The sequence below is a fragment of the Anas acuta genome, chromosome 27 (genome assembly GCF_963932015.1).
Source record: "Anas acuta chromosome 27, bAnaAcu1.1, whole genome shotgun sequence".
NCBI classification, from domain to species: Eukaryota; Metazoa; Chordata; class Aves; order Anseriformes; family Anatidae; genus Anas; species Anas acuta.
The window spans coordinates 3,784,611-3,799,444 of record NC_089005.1 but is presented as its reverse complement, the minus strand read 5'-3'; the positions used below and the strand labels follow the sequence as shown (position 1 = coordinate 3,799,444).

The window sequence follows — 14,834 nt, the reverse complement described above, 5'->3', positions numbered from 1 at the left end:
GCAGGTGCCAAGCGATGGGGGGCTGGGAATGGCGAGGGAATATAAATGTCGAAGATTATCCATCTGATAGATAAAGCCTGAGGATTTAGCTAAACAGAAATTTACTTTGGTACTAACAGATGTCCAGATGTCCTTTGGGATGAATTCATTTATTTAAATCCTATCTGTTTTAATGAAACACTTTGAAAAAGCTGGAATGAAACCTGACTTAAATGCCTACTCCAATTGCTGCCAAAACCCAGCTGCTTGACAAGAGTGGTCCACCAAAAGTGCTCAAAGCATTCAGCAGTGGTGGACCCGTGCTTTGCTGTCGTCTTTAGTAGACAAGAGCTCAGCAGCTGCGTGTTCCTCCCTTGCACCAACGCTGCTGTTTTCTGCAGCTCCCGAGCATTTTATCTGGCTAATCCTAAGTAGAGTTTAATTTTACTCAATTGGCTGCAGTTATGAGAAACTGCAGGAAAATCTTAAATGTGCTTACCAGCGTGGTGCAGTATATTATGGAGAAATAGAGAAATATGATTAAAAGTTGATTTTCACGTGTGAGATTATTCCTGGATTCTTATACCAAAATTACAGTGGTACAGCAACAAGAACAGTGGGACCCTTGCTGTCCATCACAGGAAGTTAATGGGAAGTGCTTTTAAATAAAATCTTCCTTTTTATAATCTTAAAATACTGTCTATTTTCTATTGATCGTTTATTATGTCCTGTAGATCAAAACCTGGCTAGTTTAAAAAGCATAATCGCTTTTCAGCAAAGGACTAAAATGGAAGAGAACTGTCTGAAAGTTTGGGGCATCTGGGGTTGTGGGTATTTTCCAAGCAAAGTAAGAATTATTTTTTTTCAAAACTAGGATTTCTCTTGCTGAATTGCTTGTGGTCTTTGTTAGGTGGTTGTTTTATTTATTTATTTATTTATTGTTTTTCCCATTGGTATTGCTTTAGCCATTTTTCTCAGTTGACGAAAAGAGGTCAGGTATCCCTCTGGTGAACATTTATCACCAGGAAACTGTCTTTTCAATTCCACGTACGTATTTGTTGCACTGGAACAGGGAAAACCGCCCAGCTTGTGCTGGTAGCACAGGAGGGAAGCACGAAGCTCTCCCAGGTGGCCTGGGCTTCAAAACCATATGAAGATCCCAGACTGCTCTGACGAGTGCTGCTCAAAAGCAGAGGCTTTGTTTCTTGGCTGTATTTAGTGATTAATTCTTTCAGCCACTGTAGTATTTTTAGAAGCTGTAGGAGTTTTCAAAGAAGGCTTCATAGACTCCTAATCAAATTGATACAGTTGAGGGGTAGGGTATTTTATTTAATTTAATTTCTAATAGCTTACTGAAGAAAAAAATGCATCTCTTACTACGTGATTATAGCCTTGTCTATCACTGAGAGAAGGCAGATATCTAAGGCTGTATATTCCGAAGTCCCTAGCAATACACACAATTTCAGAGGCAGATTAAATTTGTGTTTGTTTGTTTGTTAAATAAAACTTCTACAAAATATGAATATACGGGTTCACCTAAGTAGATCTTTTAGGTTTTCCAGGCTGCTCTCCAGCACAGATCGAAGAGAGATTCTTTTTTCTTCTTTGATTATGCCTTCAAAACTTTGACTGTAAATCTTCCCTTGTACAAAGGCAATATTTTAAATGACTGTTGAGGAAGACAAAAATGCATAGAAATACTGATAAAAGACAAAGCCATTGTCCTGTTTTGGGGAGCTCAGGACATCATGCAGAAATTTCAAATGTAAATATTCCAAAAGAAATGGACAGGAAGGGATAATGAGCACTGGAAAAAAAAAAACCTCTCTTTAATAAAATAGAAGATGCCAATTATAAAATCATTCTGTTGAGTGCTCTTGACCTAGAATAAGTCCTAAAATGCAAAGCTCTGGGAGACCTTTTGATCGCAGCCACCTTGATGGCAGAAAAAGTGTTCTGTGAGCAAATTCGCTATTGTGCCCTATGTAATGCCATAAAACGCTGTTACAGCTTTAGGATGCATCACCATTAACAGGTTAGCCTGCCCCTACTGCAGATTTTGCCTTAATCTGACCCTTTTCCAAGGGCAAAAACCCCACAGCTCTGGCTTGGAGCATGAAATACACATTAATGTCCAGCACAGAGCTGGGGGGCCCCAGTTTATTGCAGCCACGTCCAACAAAGGGAGAAGCAGAAGTAGTTTAATCTTGAGGAGCTCATCAGCATGGTTTTGTGTCGCATTTAGTTGCTCTGTTTGGTGTGTGTGTGCATGTTAATTCTTTCCTAGGCGAGCTGTTCCTTTGCAGACAGTTGCAAAGGTGCCGTGCGAGTTGCTGTCGTGCCTCGGATGCTCCTCGCTGATTATCTCCTCGCTGCTCAATCAATTCCTTGATGTATTGTGATTTGGCAAATAACAGCAAGGTGAATTTAAAAAAAAAAAAAAAAAAAGAAAGAAAGAAAAAAAGCTTTTGCAATGTGAAATGACATTTAACCAGAGGGCAACCAAAGGGGCAGAACCCCACGCTGCGTACCACCGGGATGTGCTGATCCTGTGTGCTGGGGTCACACTGGGCAGGATGCATCCTCCAGCCAAGATATTACAGCATATTAAGTCATCGTGATAATTCCTCTCAGAAGGAAGGAGGTGAGACTGTACATCTACTTCGGTTCCTTTTCTTTTCTGGAATCAGATCGTTGGGAAGGTTTCATGTTCTAGTTTCCTGCTCTCTTCCAAGAACAGGCTTCTACCTCTCTTAGCACTGTCAGCATTTTCCTTTCTGCTTTGTTCAGCGTGCTACAGCCCAGCTAATGTGGATGGTGGTCAGACTGCTGTAGCTTCAACCACCTTTTGGTCTCCCAAGTGCTGGCAGCAGGAAGCATCTTCAGTATCTTCTGGCTTTATCATCCTGCCCATAAATCCCGTTCTGATTTGTGACCCTATAAACTATTTATTAGAGGTGTAAACTAAGGGATTGGCATTTGGATAGCAAAGCAGGGCTTCCGTTTGAGGAGTTATGTTGTAGTTAATTGTAGAGTATGGAAGTTTGGTATTGCTGGCTGCCTCTTTATGGCTGGATTGGGTTTCCTAAGGCTCTTGACTGCTTCAAAGGTAATTAAAGCTGAGATTAGACATTCGTCATTAATCAGATAAATTTATAAATAAAGTAGTTATTAGATGTCTGAGGAAAGACAAATAAAACCTTAATTAAATGAAGAGGAAATGCATCCTGCTGAAGTTGGTGTGCCTGTGAGAATGTCTGCTTGGAAAATAAACTTAAGAGCATCCAACAAAGGGGCTGGTGTTAGGGTCTGTCTTGGCTTGGAGCACGCTCTGCTCTCCTGGGTGAGGTGCAGAGACCAAAGCTGGAACCACCACAGCTGAGACTGAGTCTGTGCGTAATTAACATCAGCTGGTGTGGGTGGCCCAGAGAGCAAAAATTCTTTGGTTGGAGGTATTGGGGTTGTGTCTTTGGCTGCACGTCGCATGCGTCAGGGTACACGAGCACCTGATAAAAAAGGACGTGTTGGGAGCAAAGGCATCTGCAAGACTTTCCTGCTGTGGCTGATGTAAGAGTGCAGTTGGCAAGCCGTGCTTCTGTGCCTGCCCTCGGAGTAAACACCAGACAGAGGTAAGGGGAAGACCCTGAATATAGACCAGGCTGAACAGATATTTATCCAAAAAGCTCTGGCTCTTAAACGCTTCACCAGTGAGGACTGTTATACACAGCAACAACCTGCACTGGAATTGGGCAGTTCTTGCAGTATTTTGTGATTTTCAGAGAAAGGCCACTCATCTTTATGAAACAGACATCATCGCAGACATTATGGGTCTGGGGTAGAAGTATTTTGGGAGGATTCTTGGCCTCTATTTTATAGGAGGCCAGGCTGGATGACTGTAATTGTTCTTTGTTTGCCTGAAATCTCTAAATCTGTCCAAGAAGTCTAAATGAATTTGTAAAGCCTTGAAAATGCAACTTGAATGCACCCTAATGGCTTAGTAGATCAACGGGAAGTAAAAAGTACTATTTGCTGCCTGAGTGAGTCGGGAGCTTTGCAGACGTGGATCTGGCGATGCCGTGGAGAGGCCAAAACACCTCGTAGGCTCCTTTATGTAAATACAATCTATTGTTGCTATGAATTTTTAAGCCTTTGTACGTGGAAACAAGTTGGTAAGCTGGAAGGCTCAAGGCCAAAATTCCAAACACACTTAACAAATATGTATATAAAATTACAACTGTTAGTATTGATCACCAAGTTAACTAGACAAATACAGGTTCATTATCATGGAAGAGAAACTATAGATCCCATGGCACACGAACTTATTAGTATGGATAATTTCTCTAGGTAACTCCTGGTCAGGTGGCAGGAGGCTTTGCCAGCTGGATGAGGATCAGCCAAGCACTTAGAACATTTCAGGTTTCTCTGAGATTGTGTCTTGTTCACTCACTGCTCCAAAGAAACAGAACAAAACCACAAACCGGCATTTTCATCCTCCTTTCCTTGATGAGGTTTGCTTTTTTTTTTTCCCCAGAACCATCTATTTAGATTGATTGCAAGTTTCCCATCTTTTTTCTTCTTTGTCAAATGTTTTTTTTTTTTTTTTTTTGTCAGAAGATTTAAAAACCCAACCAACCAACCAACCAAAATCCCACAACCAACCCCCCTTATGTTGTTGAGTGAAAGCTCACTTTTTTTTTTTATTACCTACCATATCAAAGCTTCCTGTTTCAGAATTCATATTTTCAGTTACAGTATCAGAAGACTTATGCGAAACTAAAATTATTTAATTTTTTTTGTAGAAATATGTTTTTTTTTTTTGAGCCTTGATAAGTGCATGGCAGCAGGACAGATTATGACAACGCTGCTTCAGCTTCATGCGAGATCAAAGGGTCCAGGAATCCAGGAAAAGACATCCCCTGGAAATCTGCTCAGTTGCTTTAGACATCACTCCTCAGGTCGGTCTGAGATCTGGCAGAGTTTCAAATGGACTCTTCCTGGAGAATTATCAACGCGAGGTATAATAGCTGCACACTTCAGCTTTTACCTTTATTAGGAAATTGTATCATGAATAAATATGAATGTTAGCTGAAGTGGTACTGACCGTAATGTGGATGCAGTTAATACAGATCTGGAGAAAGTCCTTTCAGATCATTTATGATAATGAAGTTCCGAACCTTGTTTGAGGAAGGTGTGAGCAGAGCTGGCCATTTCAGAATAAAAACAGGGATTAATTAGATTTTTCTTATTCAAATCTGTCTCTGATTTGTAGATAGCAACAACTTCTCATAATAGGACAAACAAAAAAACATTTTTTATTCAGAAGTTTTGATATGTCACAGTCGGGATGCAGATAGAGGGGAAAAAGAGTTAGCTTCTATTTTTTTTTTTAATTTCTTTTTTTTTTATTTTTAAATGGCATTTGACTACTTTGCCCATTCTGTGTCCCAGCCTGTTTGCTCCCGCGGGGGGCAAGGTGCTGGGGCTGGGCAGTGGTGAGTTGGGATAATGGCAATAGGGTCGCATGGAACTGAACAGAGCAGCTCCAAGTTTTATGGGATTTCATTTTTGTTGTGTTAACGTGGAATAACCAATAGAAGGGCACAGAAACCTCAAGCCATACAGGCTGTAAAAAAGTGGGCATGATGCTGGGGGCAATTTTTAAAAAATGAATAATGCAGCGTCAGTTCATAACAGACTTTATTAAAAAAAAAAAAAAATAAATCCACCATTTTGGCATCTAAACTCCAGGACAGAGGGAGCAGACTGCACGAGGAAATAAGCTTTAGGAGCCCAGGTTACAAGTGTTAGGGCACAGCACAGAGCTGCTTTGGGATGCTCGAGCTGCCTTGGAAACCCCAAACAGCACGTGTGGGTTCGCGGGGCCTCTGTTGGGGCGAATATTCACTGCTGCTGCTGGTTAACGGGGTAATGAGAGGCTCCGTGGTGCTGCTCTGGCTCCAAATCCCTCTGACATCTTCCTGTCGAAGCGAGGGAGAATGAATTCAAGCCCTGGTAAGCCTGCCAGACGCACAGCAGAAGGTGAAACGCCGTGGAAGTGGCACAGCCCGGATCTCACCGCAAGGGCTGGGGCTGAAGCCTGCCGAAACCCAGACGGGCGTGAGGAGTCCCTGCCTGGGAGCCGGGGGGGCTGGCGAGAAGGGGGATTTATAAGGAAAAAAAGGTGTCACAGTTCTGCCTCCTCAGCTCTGCAGTGCTCACAAACTTGGTTGTTTTTCTGACCAAGGGAAAAAAAAAAAAAAAAAGGCACTTGGATTAAAAAAGGAAAAGCAAGCTGCTTTCGGTATGCTCACAGTCAGATGTGGTGCGTGCCATTAAGTTTCTTTGCTGTGAAGGGTCAGTTTGGGCATTTCCTGACCCTCCCCTCCTTTAACATGACTTTCACTTTTAATCTGCAGACATCCCCGTTCCCATCCTCACCCCCTGAATGCAGGAAAACAAAAACAGTTCAGAATTTGCCGAAGACAAATATTCAGGTCAGGTGGATTAGGAAAAGATCAGGTTGCCAGCTACCCGGGGACCAGGTGTTTTATTCAGTGTTTTACACCCGTCGCGAGAAAATCCCCCAGCTAAACATTTCATAATCTGGGGGGAGGCGAAGGGGTCCGGGGAGGGGTGACGGTGGGCAAGGCAATGCTGTGTCTTTAATTTTCTTTTCTGAAGGGAGAAAGTCTGCATAGCAATGACAGGAGCACTTGTTCATGCCTTTAATGTGTGATCTGTTTTCTCCAGTGGAGGGCACTCAGTGTATCACAAACTAGAACATTAGCACCAACAAGCTCCAAAGCATCATCACTCTCTGGAAAGCCTTCGGAATTAGACAAGAGCTGCCTCTCAGCACAGCTACAAAACACTTTAAACCTGACCAGCTAAATGGAGAAACCTTGCCTGCGGAGCTTTTAAACCGGGCTCTCCCCCAGCACGGGAGGCCTGCCTGCTCCGGGAGCTGGGGAGCCGGAGGATGGATCGCTGTGGCTGGCGATGGCAAAAGGCAGCAGAATGAGAGATGCTAGGTACCGGCAAAGATTTTGTGCTTTCTCCCCCAGAAGTTGCTTTACCTTCGCGGTGAGCCTTAGCTTTGACTTGCAGATTGCCACTTAATGCTGCTGCTCCTCTGATGACTTACACAATGGCTCTCAGAGCTTAGAGTCCCTCCCTACCCCCCCTCCCAGACTCCCCCCCATCCTTCGTCCTGTCTTCCCCACCCCCAGCCCCTTCCCTCTCCTTTCCCTTCCTCATCCCCCAAATTCTTGCTTGTCCTCTCTAGGGAACTTTGTGTGGGTTACTGGCATGCACGCTGGATGGCGGTGATGTGAGTGGCAACCGTGCTGTGACATGAAGATGCTGCTGGTTTAAGGCAAAAGAGACCGGTTTGAAAAAGAGAGAGGCAAAGGGAAGGCAAAAAAGGGAAGAGAGAGAAGAAAACAGCTGGAGAGAGGAGAAGGAGGGCATTTGTTGATGACAAAAGGATGGGTAAGTGAACTTTTCTTGTTTGTTTGCTAGCACAGCTGCAGCTGCATGGTATATTTTTCAGTTGGATTATTAGCTCTTCAAGAGAGGAAAACAGCCTAAACAGCAGCAGTGCATTCCTTTGCCAGGTGACTCACTGTACTTGCTATTGTATTTTTAGATCATGTATCCCCCCCCCCCCCAACACACCTTTCCTCCTGCAGTGGTTTTATATGTGATTAATCTGTAAACGCATGCACGGAGTTAAGGGCTGTGGGGAGTACGTTGGGTGTCTGTGCAACCCACCCACACACCTGCAGACACACAGAGAAGTGCATACATGCAGGAGGCACGCTCACACCAAATTCCTCCTGGCTTTATATTCATATTCGATGAGCCTGTAGCGGCATTATTCAGGCTGTCAGAAAGGGCTGTTAACACTTTGCGGTATGTGGGAAGCAGAAGGGAGGGGGGGATTTTGTTGTATAGGTGGTTCTGAAAAGGCTCGTTTGGTCTTTGAAAAGATACCCCTAATATTGCTGCTGGATTTCCAGCAGTCATTTGCCAGTCTTATTTTTTCAAGTGTGACAGGTTTATTTCCCTCCCTCCTTCCCCCCAGCCCCCAAGTCTGTAACAGCAAGAACATATTTCTAGCTGGCTGCTGCTGCTGGCACATAGGCAGTAGCAAAAAAATGAGGATTTAAATAAAAAATCTAACCATTAAAGTGAATGGCAGAGACACATAGTCAGGGACATTTTAGATTAGGAATTATTTCGTAGATTGCCCATTGGTTTAAAATCGGATTAAATAACTGCAGCAAAAAAGCAGGACGGTTTTGCAACAAATAATAAAGTAATTATTTATCAAGGAGATCCCAGCCCTTAAAATATTTCCTGTTGGGAAAATGCATCTTAATTCCCAGCAAGATTGCAACTCTGGACAGAGGCATCAGCCCTCAAATCACTGCAGGCTAAGGACAGCGTGCGTGTGTTGGATTTTCTGACAGCCCCCTGCAACCCCTTTCGTAATTATTCAAGGAATGTAGAAAATATCACCGTGGTCATGCAACAGCGTTGGTGCTCTGTGAGAATTTTGACATCTGAAATGCAAAAATCTTAAAATCAATAGAGCTGTGGAAGAGCTGAAATCCAAATATACCCCTTTAAACTTTCTGTGTTTTGCTGCTCTTAAGGCAGTGTTTATATGTAAGTATTTGTATGTATATTTGCACAGAGGATGTGCAATAAATGTATACCCAGAGCAGGAAATGTGTAGGTATTTGCAGCTACATGTAGATAACTTCAAATCAATATGTGTTAAGGCTAAGACTCGTTTTAAAGAAATGTCGTCTAACGTTAGCTTGGTATTCAGGTCCCATGCTAGCATTATATAGCATACTTCCCTCTATGCTTGAACTTTTTCTGTACATCTCTCTATATTTTAGGTATGTGAAAATGATGAGCAACTTAAACCTAGTCTTAAAAAAAATGACTTAGTGCAAAAAGTAGAGCCTTTACTTTTTAATTTTCCAATAAATACCTATTTTAAAGATGGATTGAACTTTATTATAAGTAGATTTCTGACTCCTTGCAGAAATTTTTGGAGGAATTGAACTTGCAATTGCTTTTATTGAGGAACATATTTAGCACCACGTAAATAGCAGAAGCTTTGGCTCATTTCCTTTCCAGCACTATGGAGCATTCAGCACAGTGACTTGACAAATATGTTTATTGTTAAAACCTCAGCATCTAGTGATAAGGATATAGCAGCAACATTGAGAGATGATGTACAGGAGAAAAGCGAATAGAAAACAGGCTCTTGGTCCTTCTAAGGGATCATAAATCACACAAAAGTAATTGAATAACACGAGCAGGACTGGTGATGGTGCAGGTAGGAGAGATGGCAAGCCAGAAACTCAAAGGACAGGCATTTATACAACAAAAAGTGCAAGACTGGATGCAAACAGGTTGTCCTCCAAATCCACCGCTTCGCTAAAGCTTTATTAGAAACCCCATTGACGTTAGTAATCTGCTGGTGATTTATTTTAATAGCTTTACAATGCACATTTGTTTTCTTTTTAATATTGTAGGTTTCCATTTAATTAAGCAGCTGAGAGGCATGAGTGTGGTGTTAGTGCTACTTCCTATGGTGCTGTTTGTTATGCTTGCGGGGGCTCAGCGAGCTTGCCCCAAGAACTGCAGATGCGATGGCAAGATTGTGTACTGCGAATCTCACGCATTCAGAGACATCCCTCAGAATATTTCTGGAGGGTCTCAAGGCTTATCGTTACGGTACAACAGCATTCAGAAGCTGAAATCAAATCAGTTTGCGGGCCTGAATCAGCTCATATGGCTTTATCTTGACCATAATTACATCAGCTCCGTGGATGAGGATGCATTTCAGGGGATCCGCAGGCTGAAGGAATTAATTCTGAGCTCCAACAAAATTACCCATCTGCACAACAAAACCTTTCACCCGGTCCCCAACCTCCGCAACCTGGACCTCTCGTACAACAAGCTGCAGGTGTTGCAGTCCGAGCAGTTCAAGGGCCTCCGTAAACTCTTGATCTTGCATTTGCGGTCTAACTCGCTGAAGACCGTGCCCATCCGAGTTTTCCAAGATTGCCGAAACCTCGATTTTCTGGATTTGGGCTACAACCGCCTGCGGAGCTTATCCCGTAATGCTTTCGCTGGCCTTTTGAAGTTGACGGAGCTCCATTTGGAGCACAACCAGTTTTCTAAGATCAATTTTGCCCACTTCCCACGCCTCTTCAACCTTCGCTCGATTTACTTGCAGTGGAATAGGATCCGGTCTATCAGCCAAGGGTTAACGTGGACTTGGAGTTCCTTGCACAACTTGGATTTATCAGGAAATGACATTACAGGGATAGAGCCCGGGACGTTCCAGTGCCTCCCCAACCTCCAAAAGCTGAACCTGGATTCCAACAAACTCACCAACATCTCTCAGGAGACCATCAACACGTGGATCTCGCTCATCTCCATCACTCTGTCCGGAAATATGTGGGAATGTACTCGAAGCATTTGCCCTCTGTTCACTTGGCTTAAGAATTTCAAGGGAAATAAAGAGAGCACTATGATATGTGCAGGCCCTAAACATATCCAGGGCGAAAAAGTGAGCGATGCCGTGGAAACATATAATATCTGTGCTGAAATCCAGGTGGTGGTTACCGAGAGATCCTATCAGGCGCCCAAAACCCCTCAGAGACCTGTCTTTATCCCTAAACCCACCGTTTCCAAACTTGAAAGCAATCAGCCAACATCCGTGATGCCGAGCCCTTCTGCAGACCTCCCGACGCCTGCAGTGGAGCCAGAGTACGAGCACGTTTCCTTCCACAAAATAATCGCGGGGAGCGTGGCCCTCTTTCTTTCCGTGGCCATGATTTTGTTGGTTATCTACGTGTCGTGGAAGCGCTACCCAGCCAGCATGAAACAGCTCCAGCAGCACTCTCTCATGAAGAGGCGCAGGAAAAAGGCCAGAGAGTCTGAAAGGCAAATGAACTCCCCTTTACAGGAGTATTACGTGGACTACAAGCCAACAAACTCTGAGACCATGGATGTATCCGTTAATGGATCTGGGCCCTGCACGTATACCATCTCTGGCTCCAGGGAATGCGAGGTATGAACCATGATCCTCCTAAAACCATTTCAGCTGCTGGGAAGGAGAGGTAAATGTTTGAAGCTCTTGAGGTGTCTCTAAATGCTAGAAAGATGAATGAGTTGTTTTTGCTATTGGGTTTGCTCGTTATGAGAGGTTATCTCATTAAATTATAACAATCAGGGAAGTGGCGGCGATGATTTTTGAACAATTCAGACTGAAAGAATTAGATGAAGTTGAAGCAAACAGCTATGATTAAGGTATCAGGAGTGTTGCTCTTCTCAATTGCTCCCATTTTGTTATCAGTGACCACAAGAGTCCCGTATTGGTGTATTGCTAGAAACAGAGGAGTTAACCTTTTCTGTTTGAAAAATAAGCACGGAAACCTCTCTACTCCAGACCCCAAGTCAAATTTTGAGGGTTTTCTGATGTGTTTAGCACTAATGCCTAAGCTTTTCTGCATTTTCTGTGTGGTTCAGGAATAAACCTGGGGGCAACAGGACTGCAGCACAGCCTTGGCGTTGAGCGTGTGCTTGTTTTGCTGGATAAGCACAAACATCCATGCTTCCTCATTAGCTTTTTCTGAACATGAGCCTTGCAGAGGCCCAAAGTTGAATGATACAGCTACAAATTTCTGGGTTGAGAGAGATTTCTTACTTGTTTTATGTATTTTTGTTGAAACTGAAGGCTTACCTTGAGACCCAACTCTACTGGAGTCAATAATTTCATGTCCTAGGCACGCAATATTATTTTGACTTGGCAAGTGCATGGGAAATCCAAATAGGAAAAGTTCCTGGTGCTTCTTTTGTCTGTTATTTTAGAAGAAAATACTGTGTTTTTTCATTGCTGTATTGTCACTGGCACTATTAACGTGTATGGGGGAAATGTTTTCACTTGTGAATACCGTTGCTTAAAAACACCCGATGAGGAGGGTTTGCGTGGTCCCAGCTCAGTTCTCGTTACCTAACCCTGCACGTGATGTGGTTTTAGGGGACCACGGTGAGTTTGTCCACCCTGGTTGTGGGCATCCTACCTGAATACCTTCTCAACGTGCTTGCTGACTTTTATTCGTGTTCATTTTTACAAATTGCATGGACTGTGTAGACAGTAGATTTTAAGCAGCTTGACAGCCTGGTAGAATGAACGATGCGAACGCCGAGCAGCGTTCAGCAGCTGCAGTTCCAGGATCCTGAGTTTTGAAAAGTGGATGTTTTGCACTTGGAGAAAACAGGGCTTCTGCAAGGCGCCTTGTGTTGGGCACCTGACGTCCCTAGCTGATTTTGGACCACAGAGCTAAGGGGAAGGAAATAAGCAGAAGTCTGTGGGGCTGCTGTCTCTGGAGTGGTTTTGTCTTCACGAAGGGAAAAGCACCTGTCATACCCCTGTCACCTCGGCCAGTATCGTGTCATTGAAGGTGTGGGATTTTGGGTTTTGGTTTATTTTTCCTGTTAACAACACAAGTAGAAAGCAACGGATGCAAACAAAGTTACTTGGAATTCTCTCTGGCAGTCACCAGGAGCATTAATTTTACCTGAAAGGCTGTCTTTTCTTCTTGCTCGCATTATTTAACACCACAGAAGTTTCATTAGCTTCAGTACTGCTCGGTGTGATTTACAGGATGGTTTGGAGGACAGCTGAATCCCCGTGCCTTAACTGAAAGCCCCTGTAGCGAAACCCCAACCTGTAACAGGATTTGGATCATGATTGCAGTGCTCAAAAGAAAAGGGATGCTGTTTGGGAGACTGAAATTCAGCTAATTTGCATTATGGCAGATAAATAAAAGGGCAGAGAGTCCCAGCAGGTCCAGTAACAGGTCGGTATGGCGTACATTTCTTCCTGCTGCTGTCGAGTGTTACACACAGCTTTAAACACAAGGGGACCCCAGCTCACCTGGTTTCCAGGTGCTAGCGCAGTGCCACAGCACTTCTACCCAGCTGCTCTGTTCAGGTTAAGTTCAGCTGGTGCACAAGTTTGCAGGACTCAGCGTGTTTTATCCCATTTTCCTTGGGATTCTTACTTGTGGTGGAAATTCAGGAGCCTGTACTGAATGCAGTCGTGCTGGCCCAGGCTGTGAGTGGGAGCGTGTGCCCTCTGTGTTTGCCTGGGGATTTATTACTTGTTGGCTATCAGTAGGAAGACTTCAGGAGGCAGAAAGCAGCAGATCACTGAAGATGCGTGTAGCAACCACGATCCTCCCCCCCCCCCAAATACTATCTTCAGCTTGGATTTAACATCCTTCGTCTCCATAGCTACAAGGTTCCACTTGTGAAAGGACAGAGATGCGCGGCTCAGAACTTAGAAATGGTGAGAAAAAAATCCCAGTAGTATCTTCAGCAGTGGGAAGGCCTTGTTGTTGGGAGGGGGAATAAAAAAGGGAAAATGGAACATTTCGTTATCAGTAGTTAATTTAGCCAGTTGCAGATACTTGGGGAAAAGCTTTTTCTTGGGACAAGTGAGTCCTAGCACGGGCCCACCCCATCGTGGGTCCGACTTGCTCATTCATTGGGCTCAGCCTGAGGTTTCCCCCAGAAAAAGGACTGCTTAGAGGGAAACGAGTACCTGCTTACAACACGAAAGCAGAGCCTTTTGCAGAATTCAGTGCTTAAATTTTTATTGCTTTTCCTCTTTTATTAATATTTTCCAAGCAGTTGTCTGCTTTCATCTGCTTACCTCCCCACGCACCTGTAAGCACCTTAGGCATCCAAAACCCGTGTCTCTGGGGAAAGAAATAACAGGTTAATTCCATTTTAACCTGGGAAAGATGCCTGAGGATGCTCTTTTGTTGGAAGCTGGTGATAATGAATAGCTTGTGAGTGTGGCCTAGGGTTGTGTGGGCATGCTCATTACTTTCACACTGCTGATTTTGGTTTTGGGCACGTCCAGCTCATCTCATGCACAACCCGCCTGCTTCCCATGGCAGAACTGGCGCTGGAACAAGATGCTGGGGCATTTCTGCAGCTGCTTTTTTAAAAAAACAGCTACACGTGTGAGCAGGTGCTCGTGGTGGTAAGTTCAGCACAGCTTCTGGGCTGCACCAAAGCCTCCCAGGTGTGCCAGGGCTGCCCTGCCTTGGGGCCTTCCACGCAGGTGCACTTTGCAAGGCTGCCTCCTGAGCCCGTGCTTTATGAATTATTTCTTGCGCTGCGCAGGGAGAGCCAAAGTCAGGCTTGCTGTAAATGGGAGCAACTCTCTTGGCATCAGTGGGATTATAATCACTGACACCTGGCCCGTGGTATTCTATTTAGTCTATTGGCAAAGCTTTCTAAAATAACTGGATGCTTACGATTTTGGCTCTCAGCATCCAGTTAGCAGACTGCTGCTATCTCATTTTGTTACTTTGCTTTGTGCAAGTGCATCTTGCTCCCCCCTCTCTCTCATATTTATTTGTACATTTGCTAAACTTCTGGGAGCACAGAAAGCAATTGTATAAAGCAAGCTGTAACATTATGTATTCCATACATAGCCCGTGCAAAACATCTGCTTATAGCACGCGGAGGTTACGTGGGGAGCAGGAACATTGCTACAGAAACGTTCCCTTCCCTCTGCTGGGTTATTCATCTCCAGTTCCTCAGGCTGGCAGCTACAAAGCAACAACCACCCAACCAACCAAGTGAGCATCTTTTGCGTGTTAACTGAGCACAGTGGATGCAAAACCCTTTGAGAGACAGCTACCACAGCCCTCGCGATGTTCCTCTTTACACTTCCACTTCTCGAGGTCCAGCCATACCCCAGCATTTGACAAACAAACCCACCTGGTCATGTACAAGCCTGT

General features: G+C 44.1%; 1 protein-coding gene across 2 annotated transcripts in view; it reads left to right on the top strand.

Annotated features, from left to right (window-relative positions):
• The first annotated feature begins 6,638 nt into the window (after positions 1-6,638).
• Positions 6,639-14,834, top strand: part of LRRTM4 (leucine rich repeat transmembrane neuronal 4) — a 205,727-nt gene continuing 197,531 nt past the window's right edge. Inside the window, exons 1-3 of one of the 2 annotated variants that reach the window (XM_068662365.1) lie at positions 6,639-7,010; positions 7,265-7,470; positions 9,537-11,132. In XM_068662365.1, the coding sequence (XP_068518466.1) occupies positions 7,467-7,470; positions 9,537-11,089 (1,557 nt within the window). In that variant the 5' untranslated portion in view covers positions 6,639-7,010; positions 7,265-7,466 and the 3' untranslated portion in view covers positions 11,090-11,132. The remainder of the gene's footprint in view (positions 7,011-7,264; positions 7,471-9,536; positions 11,133-14,834) is intronic. The other variant, XM_068662364.1, reaches the window with a different exon arrangement.